Source organism: Clarias gariepinus, chromosome 13, assembly GCF_024256425.1.
Source record: "Clarias gariepinus isolate MV-2021 ecotype Netherlands chromosome 13, CGAR_prim_01v2, whole genome shotgun sequence".
Taxonomy (NCBI): Eukaryota; Metazoa; Chordata; class Actinopteri; order Siluriformes; family Clariidae; genus Clarias; species Clarias gariepinus.
In genome coordinates, this window is record NC_071112.1 from 1,600,587 (window position 1) to 1,627,500 (window position 26,914).

A 26,914-nucleotide genomic window follows, 5' to 3' on the forward strand; every position below is an offset into this window, starting at 1 on the left:
TCTCTGTACACCTCCACAATGGATTTTAAATGATGTAACGGAGATGTGACTGAAGCGCAGACTTTCGGGTTTAATTTTAAGGTCTTTAACAAAAACACACTCCATTACCTTTTTAGGAATTGCAGGTGCAATTTGTTTATTATAACAAAGTACCTCCACTTTCAAGGGCTTAAAAGTAGTTGCACAAACTAAATTATAAATAGTAAAATTCTTTTTTTTTTGTGCAAAAACTTTTAATCTAGCTGCCTTCAGTTACTGTTTTTTGTTGCTGTTGTTGCCTGTCTGGTTTTGTCTTTCGAGAGTGAAACGCAGCACAACATTCAATTTCTTCGCCTTAAAAAGCACTTGGATCGCTCTTGCAGTATGTTTTCCATGATTATGCATCTACATTCTTTTGTTTGCAGAATTTGATTGACCTCAATACACTTCAGAGTTCATCCCTCTAATTCTACCAGCAGTCACATCACCAGTAAACACCACTGACCCAGTTCAGGTCCACTGGCAGTCATGCATATCCATGTCATCACCCTGCCTCCATCATGCCTGACACCAGACGTAATACAGGATGTTTTAAAAGACGAGCCTTTCCTTTCCTTCTCCGTATTCTTCTCTTTTCATCGTTACTGTAGAAGTTGATCTTGGATCAGGATTGAGCTACCTTCTCCAGAGTGTTTCTTGTCTTAGCATGATGGAGTAAAGGGGATTTTCTTTATCAAGAAAATAATTTTGTGATTAGTTATTTTTCATGCCTTTTGATTAAGCTCTATATATATATATATCTTACTTAATTTTTTTTTATTGAAAAGTCTGTAATTACTAAACGGTTTTGTCTAACACCTCGAGTTAAAGCTGAAATTCTACAATTTCATCACATGATTGCTTCATCTCATTGTGGTCATGTACAGGGTCAAAAAATACTAACACTCCCTTAAATACGTGTGGACTCTCCTTTATCTCCAGTTAAATTATAGAAATATAATGTATATAGAAAACTATATTTCCCACAATATGGTGGCCTGATTTACACCGCACCCCTGAGCAGGCACTGACTAAGGATGAATGAATAAAAGAACTGCGTAAATACATCACAGTTTCCTATTTTCATATCCGAAAAGTGGTGCAGCTTCTACTTGCATTTGTCCTTAAATCTGTTTGGAAAATATCACCTACGTAATTATTCTGAAGAATTAATTCATATTTACTTTTATCCTATCTTAACTGGACATGCCTGCAAAAAAAAATACAAAAATAAATACAAAAAAAAAAAAAAATCTATTAAGCTGGAAACTAGAAATATTACTCCCTTCCCTAGCAACATGTCTGCGGTTATGTCTGTTTTATGTAAGATTGCAGAAGTAAAAGCCTTTCACTTGAAGTCCTCCATTGCTGACGAAAGCTGATTGTACCACAATGGAACCTGCAACATCTTTCCTTTCCTGTCTGGTCCTCAGACCTTTTGCAATCCAATCCCTGTCATGTACTGTAGGTTGCACGTTGAATCACAGACCTTCAGAAGGAGACCGGGAGTGCTCAGTGTGCACGGCTGAATGCAGATCTGCCAGAGCTGTGCCAGGGACAGATGTGCCGTGGGCATGACGCCTCCAGATTCTGCACTACTTGCTACACCCAGTTTTTTTTTGAACCCTGGAACTTCACAGTAATAAAGCACAGAGATCTCCGTGATGACTGACGCGCTATTATACACGTCTGAGAAATTGGTAGCTTTAGTTGGAATTCAACAAGAAAGCAGATTATTATTTTAATTATGTTAGATATTTATCATGATACGGCATGCTATTATTTAGGAAACATTGCACAAGCTAATGCGTGTTTTTTTTTTTACTAAATTCTGGCACGGCTGTGATTTCGCCTGGTCAAGTGCTGATATTCTGTGTAATCAATAGGTTTTGAGTGCAAAAGAGCTTTTATACACTTCCAAGAAATTAATACTGCATGATATGTCTAACACAATACAACAACACACACCTTTACAGTTTGTCAGCTCACCACTGATTTGTATAGTACTTTTAAAATTTAATCCAGTCCTACTTGGCCTATGTACTTTACAACAAAGTGTACATCCCAGTTAGGAAGCCTCAAAGTGTTCAAGTCAAACCAAGACTTCTGAGAGTCTCATCACAGTACTGTATTTGAATTAAACGTCAATCAACTGTTTTACGTCTTCATTAATAAGAAATTTCACCCAGTTTGACTTGAACACCACTTGTATATTGAATCTATTCAAACACATCTACGATTTCTTAGTTATGAAATAATTATATTTACTTCTAAAATTCTAGAATCTATATTTGTAGAATATCGTACTAATTTTTGTAAGCGATAATTTTTAGGCTTTTTTTCCTAGAAATAAGTTAAATGATCTGCCAATATAACAAGAAATTTGGGTTTAAACATTGATAGAGGTCTAAAAATAAGATTGACAATTTCTTTCAGTTTGGTTTACTGTAATCTTATAGACAGAAATATAAGATCAATTTACTTTATTTAAAATCTTTTTACTTGCTAAGACGTCATTATTTTGCAGGTTAGAGTGTTATATTTATAAGTGTAATGATTTGCCGATGGTTACAGATTTTTAGATAATTAATCTAAAACCATGTAGTCCCTATTAACCCTTTATACTGTACTTATATTTAAAGTTGATGAACATCTACAGGGCAGTTTACTTCCTGTTATAACTTTAACGTGTACGGTTCGAAGACTTCTTTCCTGAAGACTCTCTCCTTGACGAGAATGTATTACCTGCTACGTGAAATTTACACAAACACTAAAAGAAACCTTTAACATATTAAAACACTTTTTTTCTTCTCGTTTCCTAATTGTGTCATTTAGCCAGCTCTCCCTTATCATATGCCAGTTCGCGACTCAGACGTGCTTCCTCTGAGACTCACTGTGCACTATCCGCTTTCATCAGGATATCCTACCATGGCAATGTTGCTATCCGTCGTCATGGATTAAGCTTAACACTGACTAAGTGTGAGATGCTTTAAACTTTAAAAGGCTTTTACTAAAACCAGTGATTCTGTTTTTTTTTTAAGGTTTTTACTACAAATTTGATCCCAAATGTGGATATTATGTAAATGTGTAGTGGAAACTGAAAGGACACAAATTACATAACCAGCAGCAGCTTGATACGTCTCCAATTCACACTGCATCCTATGTGCCTTCTGCCTTGATGAAGCTTTCTGCACAGATGCTGCTGGAATTATGTAAAGCAACATACATTTGTTTTTTCTTCGCGGTATTCCACATTCCTCTTTGATCTTAAAATCAGAGCAAACTTAAGAAGAAATTAAATTAGACGAATCCAAGTTGGGGAAATTCCAATGTAGGCGAGTATCCTGGTCTTTCTGTGGAAAGCGCCAAATTTAACATTTTAGCGAATTTTGTTAAAAAAAAAGACACAACCACAACTGCTTTCGAATTCCCAAACGTGAACAATGAGAAGCAGCTCCAGTAACTACTTACACATGGACACGTTTACTGGTTAAGCGCGAGGAAACGTTTATTTAACATTGCCGGAAGGAAGTCAGTGCTGTTACCATCCTTTATATTTATATCTATATTTATATGTATTCAGGACGGTTGGCTGTGCTTCCACATCATTTCACATCACCCGCTCGTAGATTGTTCCGCTATAACATCACATCCTGTCGCTTTAATTAGCTTAAAAAGTCCAAATCTACCAACATTTATGTGCAAAATATATGCCTGACACAAAATGGAATAGTCTTCCAATCATAACCCTTCGTAATTTGTTGTTATATACAGTATATTATACTCTACCAGTCAAAAGTTTGAACGCCCCGTCTGACTCCATGATGATAATTTCTTTCTACATTGTAAAACAATACTGAAGATGTTTATCCTAAATCTACAATGATCTCCTTGGAACAGTTGATATTGAGATGTATCAATAATTTTATTTGTATAGCGCTTTTAAAATTTGACATTGTCGCAAAGCAGCTTCACACAATCAAAATAATTATTTAAGGCTGTATGAAATGTGAATGTGTACGAATCAAAATGATAAGACAGTGGCAAGAAAAAACTCCCTGAGATGTCAATAGGAAGAAACCTTGAGAGGAACCAGACTCAACAGGTAACCCATCCTCATCTGGGAGATAACGGATAGCAGGGATTGATGTTATGATCTGTAAAGCTTCATAACGGCTCTAATCTGAGGTGCTGTCTGAGGTTAATTGGTGATTTCTGAGGCTGGTGACTCTAAATGAAGTTCTCCTCTGCAGCAGAGCTCAGTTTTGGTCTTGCTTCTCTGGGAAGGTCTTCATGAGAGACAGTTTTATCATGGAGTTGGATAGGTTTTACAAACACACTCGACACAATACTGTTCTTGTAAAAGAACAGCTGACCTTCATGTCCTTAAATAACAACTGATTGTTAGTGCTGTCGTTACTTAGTTACCTAATTCTGTATGTATCTGCAGCTAGAAAAAACATTCTAACTAAAGGTTTAAGAAAAGTGAGGTAAGTACAAAAGAACTGTTGTTCTACCTAAGCTGACCTTAAGAGTTTACAGCTATCCTCTGCAGCACGGTTTATACTCCCTCTTCCCAAAGCATCCATCATCAGTTACAGCACGTTGTGTGATAAACCGTAAGTCTGAAAACATTCCCATGTCTGTTATTGAGCTGTGCAGATAAAAGCTACAATAATCACACAGACTTATAAACCCTGGAGAACAGGAAGGAAGAGGAAGCAGGGTTTTATGCATGCGAGTCTAGGTTGGAATGAATCTCTTTATGGGCACTCAGAGCTTCATTGTTGTGAGCTTTTTTTTCTTCTTCTTTTTTTTTTGCACGGCATGCAAGATGTCCAACTCCACGCAAAAGGAAGAGTAAAAAGTGCTGGAACTTCGGCCACTATTCAGTTTTCCTGACCTTGACTGTCCCATGGGGAGTGCTGTACTTTCTTCACTTTGTGTGCCAGCACGATTGTTATAAGAGAGGGTCAAGGTGTTAAATATTTTAATATTTCCAAAAAAAAAACAAAAAAAAAAACTCATAAATGAAAAAATTCCTTTTGGAGATTTGCGATAAAGTTGCATTGAAAGGTTTTTTGACAATCTTAATCTATTTTAGAATCCTAATAAAAGTAATAATCTTTATAATAAAAAAAACCTAATCCTAATATTTGTCATTACAATCCGTTCAGGTTCGTTAAGGTGACTAAGGAAATGGGGTCAACTTATGAAAATGTATTACTCATAACAGTAACAAACTTCACTTTGAATATCATTTACAGAATAACCTTTACCAACCGGATTACTTTCCATTAAGCACAAACACACACACACACCCTGAGGGGTTTTATTCCTCTTATACAACAGTCAACTATTACCTTGTTTAATTTATTCAAGAACAACACATCATACTTATAGTTTCATTTAAATACGTGGAACATCCATGACACATGTCGGTTCCTGTTATTAATCATCACCTTTCAGTCTTTCCTGCTCTTTCTTGATGTTAATAATACAAAAATAAGGTTTGTCTACAGCTTTTTGTTTGTTAGTTGTTAGAAAAAAGGAAATTGTCTCTGTAGAAACGTTCCAATTAGGGAAAACTTTTACTATTGTGAAGGTCTGAACCTGGACATTCCTTCTATTAAATGTTAAACATATATATTTTTTATTTATAATTTTTTAGTAAAATTACCATATTAGCAATTCTACAATATTTTATTATTAGTGGTTCAACTTCTATACAGTACAAGTCATTCTGAAGGAGATGTTACTACGGCTGGTTTTTAGGTTCGAGAGTTTAACATCGCCACGGTATGACGATGAACCTGCATACCTTTTTTTTCAGACTTCTTCATCCTTCTACGACATCTGATTCCTAACATGTATTTTTAGATGGATGGATGTGTGTGTGTGACATGGATGTTTGCTTACAAGCCTCCCGTCTATTAAGTCATGTCTCGGAACTACAGAACCGAGAGACACGCCGCTGTAACGGAGCCAGTCGAAAGCACTCGCACTCAACCTACTCTCCTGTAGACATCAGACCAGCCGCTGCTTATTTATTCTAATGACTTATTATAGACATAAAGATGCTGCCTCTACTCTCCGGGCTGTCTGGGTTTAGACACCAGCTTACTTTGGGTATTTCCCAGACAGAGCACTCTCAGCCTACAGGTGCTTACACTGGGAATACCAGGCAAACCACGTACACCATTTATAACCAGAACTGCTGAGGAAATGAATGATGGTTAATCCTGCAGAACGGCTCTGAAAAAAAAAACAAAAAAAAACAGACCCAGCCTCAGGGGAAGAATGCTGGGAAAATCCCACTGAGCTCATTTAATGGTAAAAAGTAATGCATGTAAATGTACTCATAGACACTCCAAAAATGTCCAAGTGGTGCTCAGATATGTCTAATCACCGCTCATAATGCATAATACGACTGTTATACCGGGAGAACCAGGATACACACTCGTACTGGTAGTAAAAAAAACGAAAAAAACGAAAAAAAGCTTTTAATCTGTCTGCTGCAACATCACGAATTATAAGAATTAAGAATTCATCACATGGCTTTGTTGCTCTGAGAAACCTTCTAGAAGATCCTCTGTGGGTTTTCCTGGCAGACCCCCGCCCCCCCGTCCAGCACCGGTCATCACGAAGCCCATGGGATGTATGGGCGAACAATGCCGAAGAACAAGCTCCTCTGGTCCTACATTGTCAGGCCTCTGTCCAAAACCAAGAGACTTATAAAAAATAAAATAAAAAAAAAAAGAAACAGGAAAACAAGTGGCACACACTGCCCTGGAGTGCTTATCCCATTCCCGTACACTAATAAGAGACCCCACAGTGGGGACAGATGGGAAATCGTGAACACTAGGAGGGAAAAGAGGAGGGGGTGTCTAGGATGCCAAACACTATTGGCATAAGATTTGTAGAGGTGAGATAATATCCTTTCATTGTGAGCCTGAATGGGCCACGAACATTGTTTTGGCTTAGCATTTTTTTTCCACACTATTATAAACAAGTACTTGAAATCGTGACAGTGTTACAGAGCTGAATTATTACTTTCACAACCTTCTTTGCGGTGTTCCTAGTATAAACTTTGGCACACAGTCATGAGAGACGGCGCACGGATCATTAATTTAAACCTTAACCCGAGAAAATCAAACTGTATTAGATATGCGTGGTGTCTAGACTACAAATCCAGTTTGCTAAAAAGCCGGGGGCAAGACGTGCGGACAATGCTTTCATCTCTCCTCTCGTTGTTTTTTTTCTTTTCTCCCATGGCTATAAAGTCACATATTCCACATAACCACGGCCTCAGCTAACTTCCCACAATGAGCTGCTCTTTGCTTAGTAGCTCGAAAAACCACCAATTAAAACCCCCGAATGGAGTTCTTGCACTGCAACATCACAGCGGTGTCGCTGCGTTACAGCCGTGGATAATTAAAGTAAAATGACTCATTGGAGAAAACGGGTGAGATGGAAGGCATTCCCTGTAGAGTTCGTTTAAAACAATGCTCCTTCTCGACAAATACATTCTCTCTTTCTCTCTCTCTCTCTATAAAAATTGAAGACAAAAGCAAAACTGTGACATAATTCTCCTGATGGAAATAAATTTTACTGAAACGTTTGTAAAATGAAATAACGCCCAGATGTTCGGCGCATCAGCAGACGACGTCACTGATTATTAATTCATGCCTGATAATCAGCACTTAACGATGCACTTCCTGTGATAATTGTTCACTGTGCGATTCTATCGAAAAGTTTCACCCACTCTTAATATTCACAAAGAGCAGGCTTTTACAATGGGGGCTAATACAATATGACCGCAGGTAGAAATAACTCTGCTTTAGCTCTATATTAGCAAATAGCTTTCTAATAATAATGATAATAAAAAAAATCTATTCAAAGTCTTTAGGCTAGTATGGGAAATAATAATGAAGGATTAATTTATGAAAGTCTTCAGGCTAGTAATAGAAAGAATAATGAAGGAAGGGGGGGGGGGAAACAATACGCATTTTGCTCAACATTCACACCAAACCAAAACTTGACTTTTTAATCTGCCAACTTAATGATGAGTTTGTTTACAGACAATAGTTGGTAAGTAAATTCAATTTTCTAGTGCAGTTTTGTTAAAAAGATACATTAGTTTAACAAGAACATCAAAATGACCATACATCATTTATCAACTTTACTTTTTGTAAAAAAAATTAACTGTATTGAGTCTGAGAAACCATTACAAATAAACAGTTTCACTGCAAAATGAGATAAATGGCATTTTCAGTTATTCACTTATTTTGAGAAATTATTGTTCACTGAAACACATACTTTTAAAAACACATTTTGTTGAAAATCATTATATATTCTTCTCTTTAAATTTTTCAAGACGCACGTCGCTTTGTGTACAAAAGAAACGCTATTACACGTGATGTGAGCATGAAGCTGTCGCGGTCATCCTGTTTTCCAATCATGATTTCTAACTTTGTCAGTAGGTTGAAGCACCATATACTGCACGTCCAAGTACTGTGATGAGGTATTGTTGTTAACAAGGTGAAACTAAAACTGGTAGGGCAAAAAATCTGATGATGATGATGATGAGCATGTTTCTTATGATCTTCAACAAAATTTGTAATTACAAAGATTTTCTGGGTAACAAAACCCGACACTTAATTTATTTTGTTCAAAGTTGCTGGCATTATGACTTACTACAAAACCCCAACCAACCACTATTTTATAATAAAACTCAACAAACACTGTTATTAATACCACCATAAATACTTGCATGGCCACAAACACAATTGCAGGCAGATTTATCGATTGAGACAAAACTGTCAGAGGTGGAGTTATAGCGTTTTGCAAAAGAATACAAAATTCACACTGATATAACCATTTCTATGCTTTTTAACACCCTTATGACTCAAGTAAACAATGCATAAAATCTTTTCTAACAGCTCGTAAAAAAACAACACCAAAAAAAAATAGTTTTTATCGGAACTGCCAAAATGGAGATATCTTATTTTGCATAAAAAAATATTTAAATATGCTAAATTATACGCACAAAATTTCAACACTGAAACATGCCTTACATGTTTCAGTACCTTCGAAACAGGAGGAGGAATCTGTACAAATACCAGCTAGTGTTTTTTAAGTGTCCTTGTTATTGCAGAACACATACCATGGCAGCTGCAGGATTTCTCACTTTAAATATACACCGAGCATCAGTGAGAACGTGGATTTAATCTTTAACCATTTACATTTATTTATTTGGCAGATCATACATGCAAGACAGGAAGAAAAAGAAAAAAAGTTTCTACTCAATGTCTAGACGGATAAAAAAGAAACAAAACAACAAACCAGCACTTGGACATAAAGGGAAGCTCAGATTAGACTGACACAAACAAAGTCATGAGTTTTACTAGAAGATGATGCATTCTTGGATGATGAAGAGAGTTTACTTGTTATAATGTAATGCACTCCAGAGATGAAGCATAAAAGTTCAAACAATGGATTTATAAGCAGAGAGACACATGCCTCCCTTTCTATCCACTGCTTCCCTATCACTGAGCTGTGAACGAAACAAAGACGCCCTGTAAAGCTGCAGTGATGAGTTAACTCCTGCGGTCAGTGCGGAGCATTATGCATGAGAGCATGTGCTGAAAACTGAGGATGATATATATCGATGGAGACTTCTGGTTGACCACAGTACATGTGGTTAAGTACTGACAACATGCAACATTTCTCTTTTTTTTTTTCATTTGAAAGACCCATCAAGAATAATGATGGTATTTTTGTGTTTTTTGTTTTTTTACTTGTGAGCTGCCAAACCCCTGGAAATAGAGTAAAGGCTCCTGGGAAGGGAAACAGAATAGCACTCAGCCTAGTATGAGGGGATGACAATTGTGCATCCCGGTCATGATGGGAAAACCATCTGCGGTTGAGGGTCTGAGAGAGAAGCTGTGCTCTCTGGATGGGAGGAATGTAATCTAATGTTCATAAATCTGTGGTCCGTTCGTATCTGCGGAAATTCATAACTCGAACGTTCTGTGACTTTAGCTCGGTTTGGTCAGTGTCACCAAGTATGTCCATGTTCCTGATTCAGGAATGGTGTTTCTGCTGATGTGTGTAGTGCAGCAGGAGGTGGGATTTAAAAAGGGTGGTTGTGTTATAGCTACATCATTAAAATTTTAAACAAAGCTACATATCAAACGACGGCTTCTGTTTAGCTAAAGTAGAGAAAAAACAATTTCTAACGAGCTGTCTGATTGTGTGTGTGTTTTTTTAGTACAACCTTTCAACCTGAGTAAAACTCAGTAGCTTGTATTCCTCCGGAGCGACTTACGTTTTTATCCCATTATACATCTGAGCAGTTGAGGGTTTAAGGGCCTTGTTCGAGGGCCCAACAGTGGTGCTGGGGTGTGAACCTGGGACCTTCCAATCAGTTCCCCAACACCTTAACCACTGAGCTACCCGTACCTCCATATAAAGCTACACAAACTAAAGGGTCATGACCCCAAATACTGATTTCATTTCATTAATTGCTGTTTAATTATTGTTTTAACAGGGTTGTATTGTTTCCTTCCCTTTTTTTAAGACATCTTTACTCTACAGCATTTATTGCAGGTGTCTAAGACTTAGCAGTACAGTAGCACACACACTCACACACACAATGTGTGTTTTGGCCTTTTCTCCCCCCCAAACTTAAACTCCATTTTAGGTAACTGAAAACAGAACTTGCGTCGTATTTCCAGTCTTTGACATCAGAGTGTGACGTACTTGGCAGGAACTTGTTTCAGGCTTCTGATTGGCCAACACAGCTTTACTGTCAAGACCAGTTGGAATGCTATTCTTGGACAGCGTGTTTTTGGGGTTTTTGCCTTTTTTTATTGTGACAAAATAATTTTTTAAAGAATGAATTAAGAAAGAATTATTATTATTTATAATTTTTTTATAAGGATGAAACCTTGTTGTTCAAAATACTCATGTACATGTGAAATAGACCTTCATCACCACTGGGCCTTTCAAGTGAAAAAGGAAAAATAATAATAATAAAAAAACCTGACATCAATAATAAAAAAATAATTCTCTTCAATACAGATCCAAAAATGGCGATGGGAAAATATTTTCATTCTGACACAATTACAGAATGATTTAAACGTACAATTGACTCTGACTATAAAAATTCATGCGAATAAAATAATTAAAATGTTCTTACTTAGATCGCTGGCCAAATTTAATAAGCTCGTATTGGAACATGTCTCTCAACAAATGGACAATTTGGAGACAACAGTCCTTATTAATCCCAGATGTTTTCACCCGTAAACATTAGAGTGTCAGCTCTGTTGTTCCCATTTTTTTTTATGTTCCAGATCTCGAGCCAAGAGAACAACATGGAGCTTAGCAGCTAATAATATCCAGGTCAGGCTGTAAGCAGGACAAACATTTCACCCAGACGTCAGGAATTTCACAAAGGGCTCTGAAAAAGAGCCTGATGTTTACTGCCAGATGAAAAACAAGACTGTAGGAGAGCCTGACATACTGACGAAGATTCGGATCTAGATTTAAACGTGCTCGCTAGCGACCTGAATACGATCTTTAAAACAAAGGAAGCGCTGTTTCACGTCTGCGCGTCAGCTGAAAATAAGCCTCATGATCACGGTGTCGCGCGGGTGAAATGCCTCAATCCAGCAGAAACATCTGGATATCTCAGTCGTGAGGAAGGAGAGGGACAGAGACATCATAAACATTTGATAGCGTATACTGAACATAATGATGAATATAAAAAGATGATCGGAGTGAATGAGATTAAGGGAGGAAAAGGCTTTGAAAGTAGGTAGCATGTAAAAAAAAAGAGAGAGAGAGAGAGAGAACAGGTAAACATACTTTTGGATGTACTTCCCCTTCTTTTTTCCAGCTGGAGTAAGGAGACGGTGAGCAACAGTCAGCGTTTCCAAATATCTTACGCAAGCTAGGAATTTTTTTTTCTGTTTGTTTTTCAATAATGAAAGGCAAAAATATTTTAGTAGGCATTAGTACTGACTTGGTGTCTAGGTCTAAAGGCTGAAAACCACAAATCAAAAATCATTTCTGATCAAAAGAGTTTCTATATTAAAAAACAAACAAACCAAAAAACACTTATTTGGCAGGTACGGAAATATCTCATGAGAGTTAATTGTTTGTCTCTGCACAATACCCAACATCTCAGGGAAAGAAAAAAAAAATTGACTCCAATCCAGATGTGCTAAATTTGGAGTGTGACACCCGTTACTTCCCATCAAAACTCTAAAAGTATCAACAGTGGAAAAGTTCTGTGCGTCTTTTTCCATTTTAAGAGCTCACCGAATGCCTGAATATCTTTTTTTGTTCCGTTTTTGGCTTTAAATTTGAGGCAAAAGAAAAAAAAAGCAGGCCCTGCGTCTCACTGGAAAGCTCCTGTGTCTGTCTGCCTGGCTGTCTGTCTGTCAAAGGTCTGTCTGTCACAGTTTACCCGCAAATCTGTCTGTTTATTACAAAACTGCTGAACGTTTTGTTTTTTTATGGACAGCGAGGTAATACAGCAGCTTCGAGAGCGAGACGTCTAATCAGGATCAGTATGATGTGAAAGTATCATCTGGAGAAACTTGCCTCACAGCTAGGGAACTGCTCACTGCATTGATCTCTACGAGGCTCAGAACCGAACGTGACTCTTGACTCAGCTACACACACACACACACACACACACACACACACACACACATATATATATATCAGTATAGGCCATCTCAATTAAAAAGCCACTTAAAAGGAAGTCAAAAAAAATATCTTTGCTGCTTCAAAGGCACTAAACTACACCGGCGCCACTGTTCAGTGACCTTAAATCTTGCGCTGCTTCTTTGCACGTTAAGCTTATCTCTAAAAAAGGAGGAAAAGTCTGCACACTAATGTATTTTTAAAACATTTTTTTTAAGGAACTGTGCTTGACCTGCTGATTCAGCCTCAGATGCTCCACCTGATATCTAATAGTGTGTGTGTGTGTGTGTGTGGTGAGTGTGTGTATACACACTTTCCTGGCCAGAAGTTGCTGAATCTTGACGGTTGTAATCTCACTGGTTGTTTTCACTTCCACTAAATTCCCACAAACGTTTTAGAAGTGTGACACAACATGTTTTCTTGAGCAAGATCTATTCACTGTGTTAAAAAAAAAAAATAAATAAAAAATTAGGCTAAGTTGAATAAAGCTGGAGTAAATAACAGTGGCTGGTTCTGGACCTTGTTTAGTAAAAGTTAGAAGCATAGTTTCAAAGATGGTCATTTCTTTATACTTTAATTAAGGAAATCCGTAAGAGTGAAAGGTTTAAATTCAGATTGTGACGTCACAACTTGGACTTTACGGCTGCTTGATTATAGCAAAGATTTATAATCATGAGGTCACGATTATTTAACATGATTACTTTCTGATTGTAGAAGCATTATTGAACTTTTTAAATGCATTTTTAACATTTTTCTTTTTTACCATAAATACACAGTATTGTTTTGAAAAATTTTGAGCCACCCCTCATTTCTTCATATTAAAATTACATTTAATAAACGTGAACAAATGTTTTACTGTGACAGGCTGCAAAGTGCATAAAGATACAACTTAAAAACTGGTTGTTTATGTAACAACCTCAGCAGCGACCTCATTTCCCCTCTCGTCTGTTCCAACCCCTCAGCATTCAGCCTCAGCAGTTCATCTTCATCTTGTTTTGATAATCGTTGGAAACCAAAATCAGAACTTAAATTGAAATTGTTCTTCTGTTTCCTGAATAAATCAACGACTGAGAAACGCAAATTATTAAAGAAAGATCTGAACTCTTGCCAGTTCTTCCTTGCCAACCTAACCAGGTAGCCACCTTATGCTATTTTATATTTTGTTATAGTATATTTTCAACACATGGTTGGTGTATGTTTTAAAAATAATCAGTAAAAATTTAACACAAAAATACAGAAACTGCGATCGGACCCGTGTTTACCCACGACAAAGTTTCCCTGTATATCATTCTGTAATGCCAAGCATTTGTATTTTTATAGCTACAGATTTGTTTTAACAACAAAAAAATAAAGTGTAGAATAAAGATATAATATTAAAATCAATATATTAAACGTTACATTCTACATAGAACAATTTTAATGGTTTGAACTGATATGTTTAAGGAACCTTAACCTTAAACCCCATTCCTCATATGAGCACGCAAAATCTTCTTCCAACTACACTGTCTATATGATCCTTATATAAGGACTGTATGAGGTCTGATTCCTTTAGAAAACAGTGAGGAGAAAATGAATTACTGTCAATCTACTGTGGACAACAGTAGAGTCTCTGGAGCTTAAAAACAAAACGAGTTCAATATGACTTTATTAGGAAACTCGTGAGGGATGTTATGATCATAAAATAAAAAGGTTTTATTTTGTAATATATATTCCAAGTGGGGAATTTCCTCGATTTCCTGTGATTTTCCAGGATTAACTCGCTCTAAACGCTATTTAATATCACTATTTAAAAAGACATCATTTTGTGTCTTCAATCTGAACGCTAAGCGGCGTGTATGAGACTGATTGCAATCGAGACAGACTTACCGGCAGCTCAGACGGCTCTGGCAAGAACTCAGCATCGTCTCCGAAAATAAAGTCAGGAGGCAGCTCGGGGTCTCTGGCATTAAAGATGATGTCCCCTGGAAAAACAACAGCATAAAAAAAATAAATAAATAAAATCACACTGATGTAAAATCATAAAGCCTTAGAACAAACACTGAGACACGATAACAAAAAATATGTTTACAAAGCAGAACTGCTGAATTCTCAATCCTGATTGGTCAGATGATAATATCCTGTACAGCGCCGACAGAAGATTTTCACACTGTTTCCACATTTCGTTCCACATTTCACACTCACCGCAAGTCATATTGAGCTCGTTCAAATCATTTTTTCCCTTAAAATTGTATATGCAATACTCCACAAGGACAAACAGGTATTTGGAGAGTTTTGTTCATTTATAAACAAATAAAGACTGAAATATCCCATCTATATACAGTCAGGTCTATGAATTTTGGAAAGATAATAATAATAAAAAAAATACATACTGAATATAAAATGAAACACTTAAGACTTTCGGCTTCAATTCAAGGCGTTTGACAAAAGTGTGGCAGTAACCATTTAGGAATTACAGAATTATACAAATATTGAGTGCTTCATTTCAAATTCAATGTGGTGGTATACAGGACAAATGGAAAAAAAAAAAAAAAAAAAAGATCTCTGTTCCAAAATTTATGGACCTGCCTATAAGTATTCAGATGCTTTGTTATGACACTTGAAATTGATCTCTGCTGCACTACTCCTATTAGTGGACCTTGAGATGCTTCTACAACTTGACTCGAGTCGACCTTTGCCTAATTGAATTTATTGGATATAATTAGGAAAGACACGCCCCTGTCTATAAAAGTCATCACCATTGCTTAGTAAAAGTCACATGGCATGATAAAGTTTTCTGTAAGAAAATATAGTATAAAACACTATATAACATGTTAAAGAAAATGTTTCTTTAGGATAGACCACGTACATTCTTTAAAGTACCGACTATAAACAGATATTTGTTGTTTTGATAAATCGATAAAGCATTCAATTTTTCATTTTTGTCGTAAAAAAAAACTCTGAACAATCTGCTTCATTTTGAAACATCCTACCCATCGTTAATGGTTTTCCAGTACCAGCACAGCACACTGTGGTTTATTCCTTACTTTGAACATTAAACACAAACACAGGGTTCCTGCAGCCGTTCTGTAGCACGGGGTGGGGGGGGGGGGGGGGGGGTGGGGGCGTGGGAGGGTAATTATAGACCACACAGGACACCTGAGAATAGGTGCGACCATGGATTCACACCTTCCTTCTCCACATCACATTTACAGTTTACAGTCACACCCAATTTAAAGAGCGCAAAGATTAAATATCACGGAGGTGATTATCACTGGGTGGAGCCCACGAGCGTGAAAAATCGACAAAAACATTTAGTGCACCTACTTTAACTTCATACCATAACAATATAGAGTTTCAGTCATTTTCATGCTGTGTTTTTTTTTTTTCTTTTTTACAAATTTATTATAAAATATGTGAAACTTTAGAAGCTTAAGCGTTGAAAGGACCCGAAGCTATATCCAATTTTAATTTATATTAATATGTTGTTTGTTTCTGTCTTCCTTTCTATACTTCTTTCTTTATTTCTTTTTGTTTTTTATTTTATTCTTTCTATCTATCTATCTATCTATCTATCTACTGTATCTATCTATCTATCTATCTATCTATCTATCTATCTATCTATCTATCTATCTATCATCAATTTCTTTTTTACTGTCCCTCCTTTTTCTGTCTTTCAGTTCTTCCTTTCAATTATTGTTTTCATTTCTTTCTTCCTTTCATCTCTCTTTCTGCCCGTTTTCTTCCTTTCTACCTATCTGTCTATCTTTTCGACCTTTATTCGTTTTGTTTATTTCTTGATTTTTTTCTACCTTTGTTCTAACTTTCTTTTTGCACCTTTTTTTCAACCCTTTTTTCTTGATTTCTTTCTTTTAACCCACCCACCCAACCCTCTCTTTATCTAAAAGTAACACACTGACACACACCACTGCACTGCGATCATGCTAATGATGACATTTGAATAAACTGATTTTATATTTAACTAAATTTTTTATTCATTTAATTATTTTCTGTAACTATTCAACAAGCACACATGGATAAGATGGTCAGATGTCCACAAACTTTTGTCCATACAGAGTGATAAGATTTCCCCCAAAAAACAACAAAACTTTGCTATATTTGGTTGTCTTTGTCCTTTCTTTAATAACGATACCAACCCTATGAGGAAAGAAGACCATCACCTTAAGACCATCACCCTAAGAACATCACCTTAAGCCCGAGTGAAAGCGCTCTTAAAAGCTGGTCAATAAGACTAAGGGTCTTACACCATGCTGAGCTTCTATTTTTCTACTTCTTTGTGAATGTCGTGGCTTTTAATCTTTTTTTTTTTTTACTTCACACGCAGGTAGCTGTGTGCAATTCAAACCCAAGGCAGTACTTTTCCATCCATGGGGTTGGGGAAAAAAAGGTTCATCATAAATCAGCAACTTTGATTAGAGAAAATACCTGTAATCGAGTTTTCACAGATTTCTACAATGATTTTGGCTCATTATTAACCACTCAGGGTTGGACGACCATGTAACACCCCTGGAGTTAAAGCGTTTTGGGCGGAAAATCAAAGTAGGTGCTTGAGGGGCAGAACTAGGAACACTGTGTTACTTTCAGTGCTGTGCTTTTGCATGCAAACAGCAGACTGCTCACTGCTAATGCCCAAACCCAGAGCAAAAACATATTTTCTCCAACATGTACAAATCATAACCTTCACTTCCACTATTACAGGTCACCTGAGGTCAACTATTATATAATATAATTATGAGCAATAAAATGGGTTTAATAATGATGCTTTTGGGGCACATTAAACGGAAAACCCACATTAACATTAACACATCAACACTGATTATCACTTATAAACCAGTAAACTGGTGACAGGAGGATCATGGGAACTCAAGCCTCTTTTATGCCGTAGTCCGTCTGGTCCGAGTCCACGGAAAAGCCGATGTGGAACACCTCGGCGAAAAAAAGTCAGTGCTGATCATGAGCCACCAGAACACCCAGTGCACCGCAGCACCTCCCCAGATCCCAATCCAATCAAGATCTCATGGAATGGAACAAGGCCGATCCTTAGAGGCCCCGCCCCCTGCAACCCACAGCACCCAAAGGATCTGCTGCCAACGTCCTGGTGCCAGACACCACAGCTCACTCCCTGGCGTCTTGTGGAGTCATGCCCCAAGGGGAACCTGCACAACATTGGGCTTAATGTTTTGTGTTGTAATGTTTTGACTGATCGGTGTATAATTAACAGTTTTAAGTTTAAGTCTCTTGTTTTCTTTTCTCCTTTTCTCCCATCAAGATTTTTTTAATTACATTTGGTTACCCCTTAATCCTGTTCAACTACCTGCTGATAGTGAGAACCAGAGGGTTCCAGTGGGAACCATTTCTTTCTTCACAAGAGTGACACAGTGACACGTTATTCTTTTATAAAGATCACTACGACAGATCACTTTTGTATATCAACCATATTTACACAAACTCTGTAACTGCATTCCACTGGCTCTATACAAAAGTTGAATTGAATCAAATGAAATCTAATCTAATCTAATCTAATCTAATAACCACTAATATGTAACAGGACGAACAAAGTCTAAAACTGTCTCTACACTCTAGAATCCTATTTTCGATGGGGAGAACTGTTTTCGAAGGGGTTTAGGTGGGTCTTACTTATTTTTGATCGAAAGATTTTTTTTCCATTTTTGACCTGTGTCTCGGTTTTTCCCGATTGGACCAAAAATGCGCAAGCGGGAACAAAAGGTTTAAGTTTTTTCGTAACTTAAAAATGGGGTGTCTTGGTGGTGAAGTTCCACAGCTCACAGAAGACCTGAGCTGAACGGGTTTGGTACAGGTTTCGTAGGGGTTCGTGCAAAACTGAGGGAGATATAGCTGCCAAGGCCAGAATTGGAAAAAAAATGGAATTTTAGGAAAAATGTCAATCCAATTCCTTAGACAAGTAATAGCGAGCCATTCCCAGAGGGAGGAGGAGGCATTGGGTGCAACCCTATCAATTATCACAATTATAAATCAGTTACTTAAATGAACAGGTTTGACAGATGATAGATCTTGGGAAGGATTTGAGCCAACAACTGTAAAACATGTTTAAAGTACTGTAATGTCTTACACTGTATTAAATAGTGAAGAAACAGACAAAAACGTCGTAGGAATTGAGGGTTGGAAAGGAAGTAAACATTTCCGTGTCCGATTCAATTTCTATTCGATTTTATTACCTGTAAATTGTACTGCTAAAAGTTTCCTATATTTACTACTTTGTATAATTTGTATTATTATATTTATATTTTATATTCCTTATTTAAACATTTTCTTTTTTTATTACTATATTCCTATTTGATATTCTTTTTTTGAATACTCGCTTTTCTTTTGAATATTTAGGTTATGAGCGGTTGTAAAAACATTTCACTGTGTATGACTGTGTATGTAACAAAGACAATCTGAAATGATTTTGAATTTGAACTGAGCTGATATGAATGTGACGTAAGGATCCAACCGTGGCAGTTTGGAGTTATTGGGATTTGAACCCACATTCCTCTCAAAGCTTTAACCACTGAGCCACCACAATTGAACAACTGAGACGCCTTGACTTTGATGCAATCTTTTACTGAGAGTTAATTCAGTGGTACAAGTGGTTGAAGCGATGCCGGTTAGTTGAGTTAGTTGTGGTGGCTCGGTGGTTAAGGCTTAGGGTTAGTGATCACAAGATCATGTTCGTGTTCCACCACTGGCGAACTATCACAGCTGGGTATCATGGTCCTTGAGCAAAACCCTTAACCTTCGGCTGAGTGGCACTATAAGTGTGTGTCTTTCAAAAACTACCAAATTTAAATTATTGTAAGAGTGGATGATGTAATAGTTCATTATATACACAATATATTTCAGGATTTTAATTGAAAGATGTTTGTTATACATTTAAATGAAATTTTACCAGTAAATCACTAAAATGTTTACACTGTAAGTATACGATATTTGTAATTTCAATAAAGCTTGTTGGACACCAACGTCCGGACAAGTCATGAACCCAAGAAAGGTTTTTCGGAGTTATGAAACGCGCTTGAGTCATGTAGGAGTTGTTGACCACAGGTTGTTGTGAAATGAAAAGCAGGAAACCGTTCCCAAACTGAATTTAGTTATTTACTGGCAACACGCAGATACTGTATACACAATTACTTAAAAATGCGACCAGTGTAATTACATAAACCAGAACGGTCTAACAAATTACTAGTATAAAAAGATAATTGACACTTTTTCAACTTTAAAGAATCTAAGCATCACTTTGTTGCTTTTTGCGTGTGCCGCTGATTGAAGCAGTGTTTAAGCTGCAGGTTATATGCATGGGCTACCGGTTTTAAGCACAATTCCTAAAACTAAGCCATGTTTGCGGCGATATCTACTTCTATTGCTGAACAATGACTGATTTACACTTCAGAGCCACCTATGTGCATGGTAAATGAGAAAAAAAAAATGGTACATGCTTGCCAGAAGGACGGTGAGTTGAGTGCTTCATGACTCACACCAATTACCAGAAACCTCAATTAAGATCACTGCTGTGTTATAATTAATATCAAACTCCGTCTGGGAACATTAAGCAGCTTCTTACTGAGCTGTGGCATTTGGAAACGTCACACACAAGCTTTCTGGGACATATTTCCTTTTTTTTTTTTTATTAAATAAGGCATTGGTTAACAGTATGACAAAGGAAGTACAATAATATGTGCTGGAGTAGAAGTGAACCGTTACATGTGCATGTTTCACGGCTCTTTTTCTGGACGGCCTCGAACACATTGCAGCGGACTCATACAGCCCTAGAGCCGGGACGTGTTCGTTTAGAAGTGACAAACAGGATATTAAAATTATAAAAATGTTGCAGTATAACAAGCCTCTAAAATGTCCATGATGAAAAGAAAAAAGGGTCTTTAAATAAATGAACTACAGCATGTTTAAACTTGAGACCGTGGCCTAATCAGTTTCAGGAGGGAGAAATTGTGACTGTGGTTTGTTTATCCATTTCCATGCTTTTGATTAGCTTTAACGAGAGTTGTAACTCAGAGTTGCATTGTAAAGTATTAAAAGCTTCTTTATAAATAAGGGTTTTTAATATTATTAATAAAAAAAAAAATTCCAGGCAACAATACTGTAAGTAACAAATACAGTTGCAAGCAACGGTGAGTGGGCCCAAGCACTCGCATTTAAACGGGAAATATACAGTAGTACCAGTACTATTATTACATGGTTTTAGAATAGGGGGAGTTTTATTTATTTAGGTTATTTATTAAGAGTTTTATTTATTTAAGTTATTTATTCAAACCGTGATGTCACTCAATGTGATGTCACTTAATTTGTTATTAACCAGTTTTCGGGCACAAGTTTAAGGCATTGTCACAGCTGACCTGTTTAAGATATCGAAAATCCCTTCGCAATTTTGCATCCTCGATGTCTTGAGATCACATAGGCCTGGTTTGGTGGTGATCGTATAAGTCCCCTAGGAGCAGAATATTTTAAAAACCTTTGGGTGCATTTTAAAAACGACCCAAAAAAAAACAACTTCCTATTGGAAAGTTGTTAGCTTCATGGTATTCTCAAGCCCATTGGGGATAAGGCTAGGTTTTCCATGGAAACTGAAACTAATTCTGAACGAGCAAAGGAAATTTTGCATTAATTTTTTTCCCCTCTGATTCTTTGCTAATTCTTTTTTTCCCATGTTACCTCCATGCGTTAGCAGCAGTTCACATCGCGAATTCCCCAGACTGCTTCAAAAGATACTGTATTTTCTCATGTCTTTTCGTTAAGATGCGTCATTATTATCGACCACATCAAGGTCAGATCTGATAGTACTCAAAGGACTGCTTCTCTCTCATCTAGCCTTGTTCTCTTCATTCCTACTCATTACATAAGCTGGCCTGTCAATCATCAGAGTGAGCTGGTTAAAACATTTCTGGTGTTCTTTTGGTAAGAAACTGAAGATCTGGAGATTCTGGAGTGCTGGTTTTATATATACATTAGTAGATAAAATTATCTTAACCAATTCTAGCTATATTTCATTTATAATAAAAAAAGTTTTATTTGTAAAAGAAAGAAATAGTTGATATGATAAACATCACTATGTAAACGCCTCAGAAATACTTTAATTAATTCTTTTTTAACAGCAGGTTTGCTTTCACAGCATCTACTGTTGCTTTAATATGTTTGCTATTCATGCACGATCCATAATGCATCGCAAAGTATTTGTCAGTGTTTGACGTTCTGATGAAGGAGACTTTAAACAGCCTGTGACGTGTAAACAAAAGCCGTGAACTAGAGTGCTGGGCTTTCTTTCTGTCTTTCTTTCTTTATTTATTTGTATATTTGTCACACTTTGAGATCATCATTTGAGACTGAGATAGTCAAACAAATTTTAATATTACAGAACGATAATCAGAGCAAACACAACACCCATTTTTCAACTCATTTCAATTTAATTTACCTGCCCTACCTGGCCCTATGTAAAAAAGTAATTGCTTCCACTTGCTAAATCATAGATGAACTGTGATTTTTTTTTTTAAAGTTAAATTTCACTTGTCGCACCCAGGCCTGATTACTGCAAGACCTGTTGGATCAAGAAATTGTTTAAATAGAACTCAAAGACCTTCTTGCATCACTCGCCTCAGTTAAGGTCAGTGTTTATGATTCAACAATAAGAAAGAGACACGTTATTAAATTTATGGAGCAATTACTTTTTTTGCTATAAATAAGCCCACCCTCACATGTGTTCTCTTGTCTAACCATTTACTGATGAGAGCAGCGCTCCATATACGATCCTTAATCTTTAATGACTTTGTGCTTTAGTAGACAGTCTACTCACATTTGAGAGTCTCTCCAGCGTATGGGATGTGCAGTTTAAATCTGTCACAGCAGGGCCCTGGAGTCAGAGACGTACAGCTGAATAGGAAGAGACAAAAGCATAAGAGACAGGATTCGTCAAAGGTTTGACACTTTCCATGCAGGCCATCATTACTCAGATTTCCACTCGATAAATGGATTCTTATACCAAGCCTTCACATAGTTCAACACAAACCAGTCAAAGCCTCGTATTAAGATCTCACACACAGATCAGTCATAACGATAAAAGCACCTGCCTAATACTGTGTAGAAGTCCCTCATGTGTCACCAAATGTGCTCTGAACCTTTAAGACACGATTCTACTAGACCTCTGAAGGAGTGCAGTGGTATCTGGTGTATCTAAGTGTTAGCAGCAGATCCTGTAAGTGCTGTAAGATGCAAGGTGGGACCTCCACGAATCAGAATTTTTAGTCCGGCACATCCCACAGACGCCAATCGGCTTAAGATCTGGGGAATTTGGAGGCCAGATCTAGACCTCCTAGAACCAGGTCAGGTTTGTGTGCCGATTTATGCATCAACATCGATTATCAAGTTACATGTGTTAAAAAGCCTCCGACCGGCCTTTTTCTCTCTGTGAGGGAATCCTCAAACCCACTCATTAGACAAAAATAACTTTTTCAGCGAATAGTGCTACGGTTGCTCTTCTGTATGATGGGCTTAAACAGAAACGCATTGGATGGCCATGACCCGTACTATCCCAAGCTCATCTGTCGTCCTTTCTCTGACAACTTTCTCTAGGTCTAACCACTGCACATCAGCAACACCCTCTAACCCAGTTTTTTATCCATCACAACGTGGCCCTTTGTTACCATCTTTCCCATACTTGCTTATTTTTCCCTCTTCAATCACATTATCAACTTTGAGAACTGACTGTTCACCCCTGGACAGGTGTCAACATTGGGACATAATTATTGTTATTTGGAGATAAATGTTACCCACGTCACCTCTCAGTGGTTTTAACGTTATGGCTGATTAGTGTATATCGACTGAAGATATTCAACACTTACCCAGATTTAAGGTCAGTGATGCGCAGGCAGTTAGTGGAATCTAAACCCACACGGCCGTTGCGTACAACAGTGCAAAGTAAAGGCCTCAGCTCTGGAGACATCCGGCTCAGGGCCAGCTCTGGAGAAAGGCTGTTCATCTTTCACTGAAGGCTTTCTTTACTGTAGGGCAAAAAAAAAAAAAAACAATAGAGGCTTTAGGCTTAATTCAGATTTAAAAGACAACTCGTGGGCACCAAAGGTTCCACGAAATGATTTAAACCCTGTGATTCAGCAAAACAGAAGATACCGTCAGAGCATGTTGAATTTTTTTTTGGTATTTGGTCCGTCCACAGGTGACGGATACTCGCCATATATCTGTGTGTTTCTGTGGCAGTTACTAAAGAGGTTGTGCAGACTTAAACAACTATGTTTTTCAACAGGATTTCTAAACATTGCTTTTACTATTGACTTTAACAAGGACAATATCATTCTAATCGACACGTTTTTGGATTCATGTGGAAGCCATTAGCCTTGCACCTAAGCTTGTGAAACAGGTTCAAGGCCTTATTTTCAATTATCTATTACATAGTGACAAGCTTGTATAAATTTCACAGTCCTTAAAATAAAAAAAGTAAATCGACTCTGCCGAAAAACCAGGTTTACTTTTAACAAGCTTTAATGTAGATAAAGAGGGCTGAATTGTCAGTTTGCTGTAATTAGATGAACATGAGACATGAGTGATATATCATGAGTCATAAAATATTCTGAAATATATATATATATATATATGTGCATAGACAGATATTTTTATCATAGGATCTGAAGCACCATAAGCATTTTTAAAAGAGTTACGAATGTAATATCAGGGTAAATATTGTATTGTGCACATGCTTGCAAAAATACTACTACTACTAACAACAACAACAACAACAATAATGATAATAATAACAATACATTGTCAACGCATTAGATGTCAGCCAGTACAAGCTAAACTCTCTAGCTTATAGCCTGATTTATAAAATAAACAGCTTCACTGTTATTTAATACTTGTTAGCTTAACATAATAAACAAATGATATATTTACAGACACACCCAGTGAACATTCAGTGCTGCTTAGTGATAGACTAGCATGCTAACAAGCTAACATAGCCTTAATACAACCTCTATTCTATATTTCATTCATTTGTTTTGACAATATTAAAAAAAAATTCACCCATAATATTACCCGACATTTATTTCTAGTTCGGTACCTTAACAACGAATAAACGCCAAAACTTCATTTACGGATGTAGCTAGCCGCTTAGCTGAAAACATTCACCACTTCCGGGTTGTTGTTTTGGGGTCCTTAGGAAAGCTGCCCGCGCTGATGCCTGTGCGGCGCGTGCTGAGGTTTCGTTATTACCCAGGAAGTTACGAGCGGAGTCATCAACAAACAAAATCAATCTCTTGTCAACTTACAAAAATACAGAATTGTTTACCTTTAAATCAGTATTTTTGTAAGTTGACAAGAGATTGATTTTGTTTTAATCAGGAAACGCTAAGGGCTTCCCCAGAGCGCGCGCTTGGTACACATCAAGCTCGTTCTCACATACACATGCTCTACCTGTTACTATGGTAATGCATATGAGCTGAACTTTGGTCTGTTACCTGGTTGGGTAAAGGTTCATAGTTCTGTTCTGACAACACGTAGGTAAAGTGTACATTTTTTTGTCATTATAATCAGTGATTTCAGTTTATTTCTACTTCATTTTATTGCATTATGTGTAGAACTATTGGAATTCAATTGCATGGTTGCTATAGCAACACTTATATGAACTAATATGAGTTACTTGTAGGCAAACACAGCATATTTGTAATATATTAAAACTATAGGCATGCTATTTTTTTTTTTTAAATAAGCATTTTGTTCTGTACGAGTATCCCACAATAAAGATCAAACCTACAAGTTAGATGTCACACTGGGTTTCCTTATGCCATATTTAGAGCAGAGTACATGCACAATACAACACTGACATCAATACAACACTGACACTAGACCTCATTTTAAACCGGCTACATATTAGGGATAAGAATCCCCGATCACCTCCCGATGAGATCTTATCACGTTACCTCGGTGCCGAATCCATTAAAATCGTGATTCTACTGTATAAATATCACAATTTTAGAAATTATACTATTCAGCTTCACACTTTACATTTTAAACCTTCACAAAAAAACAAGCACAACATTTAAACGATGCTAATTCACTTTAAAAACAAGAGTTCATTTAACTTCTAATTTTACTAAACACAAACCTGTCACCTGTAGGAATATAAACACCAGCCACCAACCGATATGTATTATCACGATACCTACTGTAGGTGCGATTCGATTTGTATTGCGATTTTGTAGTACTGTGATTTTATAAATATTTATATATTCAGTATATATAAGTTAAGTTAGGCCTTTATTTGTCACATATACGTTACAGCAAATTCCTTCTTCGCATATCCCAGCATAACTGCGGTCAGAGCGCAGGGTCAGCCATGATACAGTCCCCCCTGGAGCAGATACGTAGAGTTAAGGGCCTCGCTCAAGGGCCCAACGGTGCCAACCTGGTGGAGCTGGAATCAAAACGCCCATCTTCCGATCAATAGCTCAGTGCCTTAGCCCCCTGAGCCACCACTGCCCTTTTTATAAAGAGAGATTTATTTATTGATTTATTTATTTTGATATAATTCTGAAAAAGCTTATCAAATAATTTGATCTTACCACGCAAGAAGCTCTGCTGCATGCCCGTATGTGAATAGTTTAGAGTGTACCACCTGTAGGATTATAAAATAACTGCAACATTTTACCACGTCAAATGCAAACATAAAAAAATAATAATAATAATCGTGTCAGTTTGTCTGTTTGGCAATACATGAATTATTAATTATTAATGTACTGCAGGTCGCACAGCAATGAGAAATGAATTCCTTACAGGGTGTTTGAAAAGTCAGGAGCATGTGTGAAAGTAACATTAAATCAGTTTTTTTTTACGTTCAAGTAAAAATAATTCTAAATAAATAATAAATATAAAATGGCATGTATGTAGTTTAACTCTCATTGGTTTCTGTTTTTTTTAAGACATGATGTAATCAATTAGTAAAGCACATGATTTAATATAATATTTTTGAGTTTGTAATTTACATGATTGTGATTTACTGTGTTATAACTACGAGCCCTTTTTAATTTAAAGTTTTGCTTAATTTGGCATATTTTCCTCCCCAGTTATTATTCAAAAAATAATTGTAAAAAAAATTAAATAAAAACTCGCCTATAAAGATGTGATGTTATATTTCACACTGGGTTTC

At 36.8% G+C, this 26,914-nt stretch overlaps 2 protein-coding genes across 3 annotated transcripts in view; one reads left to right on the forward strand and one right to left on the reverse strand.

Annotated features, from left to right (window-relative positions):
• Positions 1 to 24,913, reverse strand: part of babam2 (BRISC and BRCA1 A complex member 2) — an 89,304-nt gene extending 64,391 nt beyond the window's left edge. The window contains exons 1-4 of the mRNA XM_053509748.1: positions 24,830 to 24,913; positions 23,601 to 23,759; positions 22,556 to 22,632; positions 14,602 to 14,696 (exon numbers count right to left, since the gene is read on the reverse strand). Of these exons, the coding sequence (XP_053365723.1) occupies positions 14,602 to 14,696; positions 22,556 to 22,632; positions 23,601 to 23,737 (309 nt within the window). The 5' untranslated portion in view covers positions 23,738 to 23,759; positions 24,830 to 24,913. The remainder of the gene's footprint in view (positions 1 to 14,601; positions 14,697 to 22,555; positions 22,633 to 23,600; positions 23,760 to 24,829) is intronic.
• Positions 24,914 to 25,154: 241 nt separating this feature from the next.
• rbks (ribokinase) overlaps positions 25,155 to 26,914 on the forward strand; it is a 45,004-nt gene continuing 43,244 nt past the window's right edge. The window contains exon 1 of one of the 2 annotated variants that reach the window (XM_053509260.1): positions 25,155 to 25,269. The gene's annotated coding sequence lies outside the window, so the exon portion shown is untranslated. The remainder of the gene's footprint in view (positions 25,270 to 26,914) is intronic. The other variant, XM_053509261.1, reaches the window with a different exon arrangement.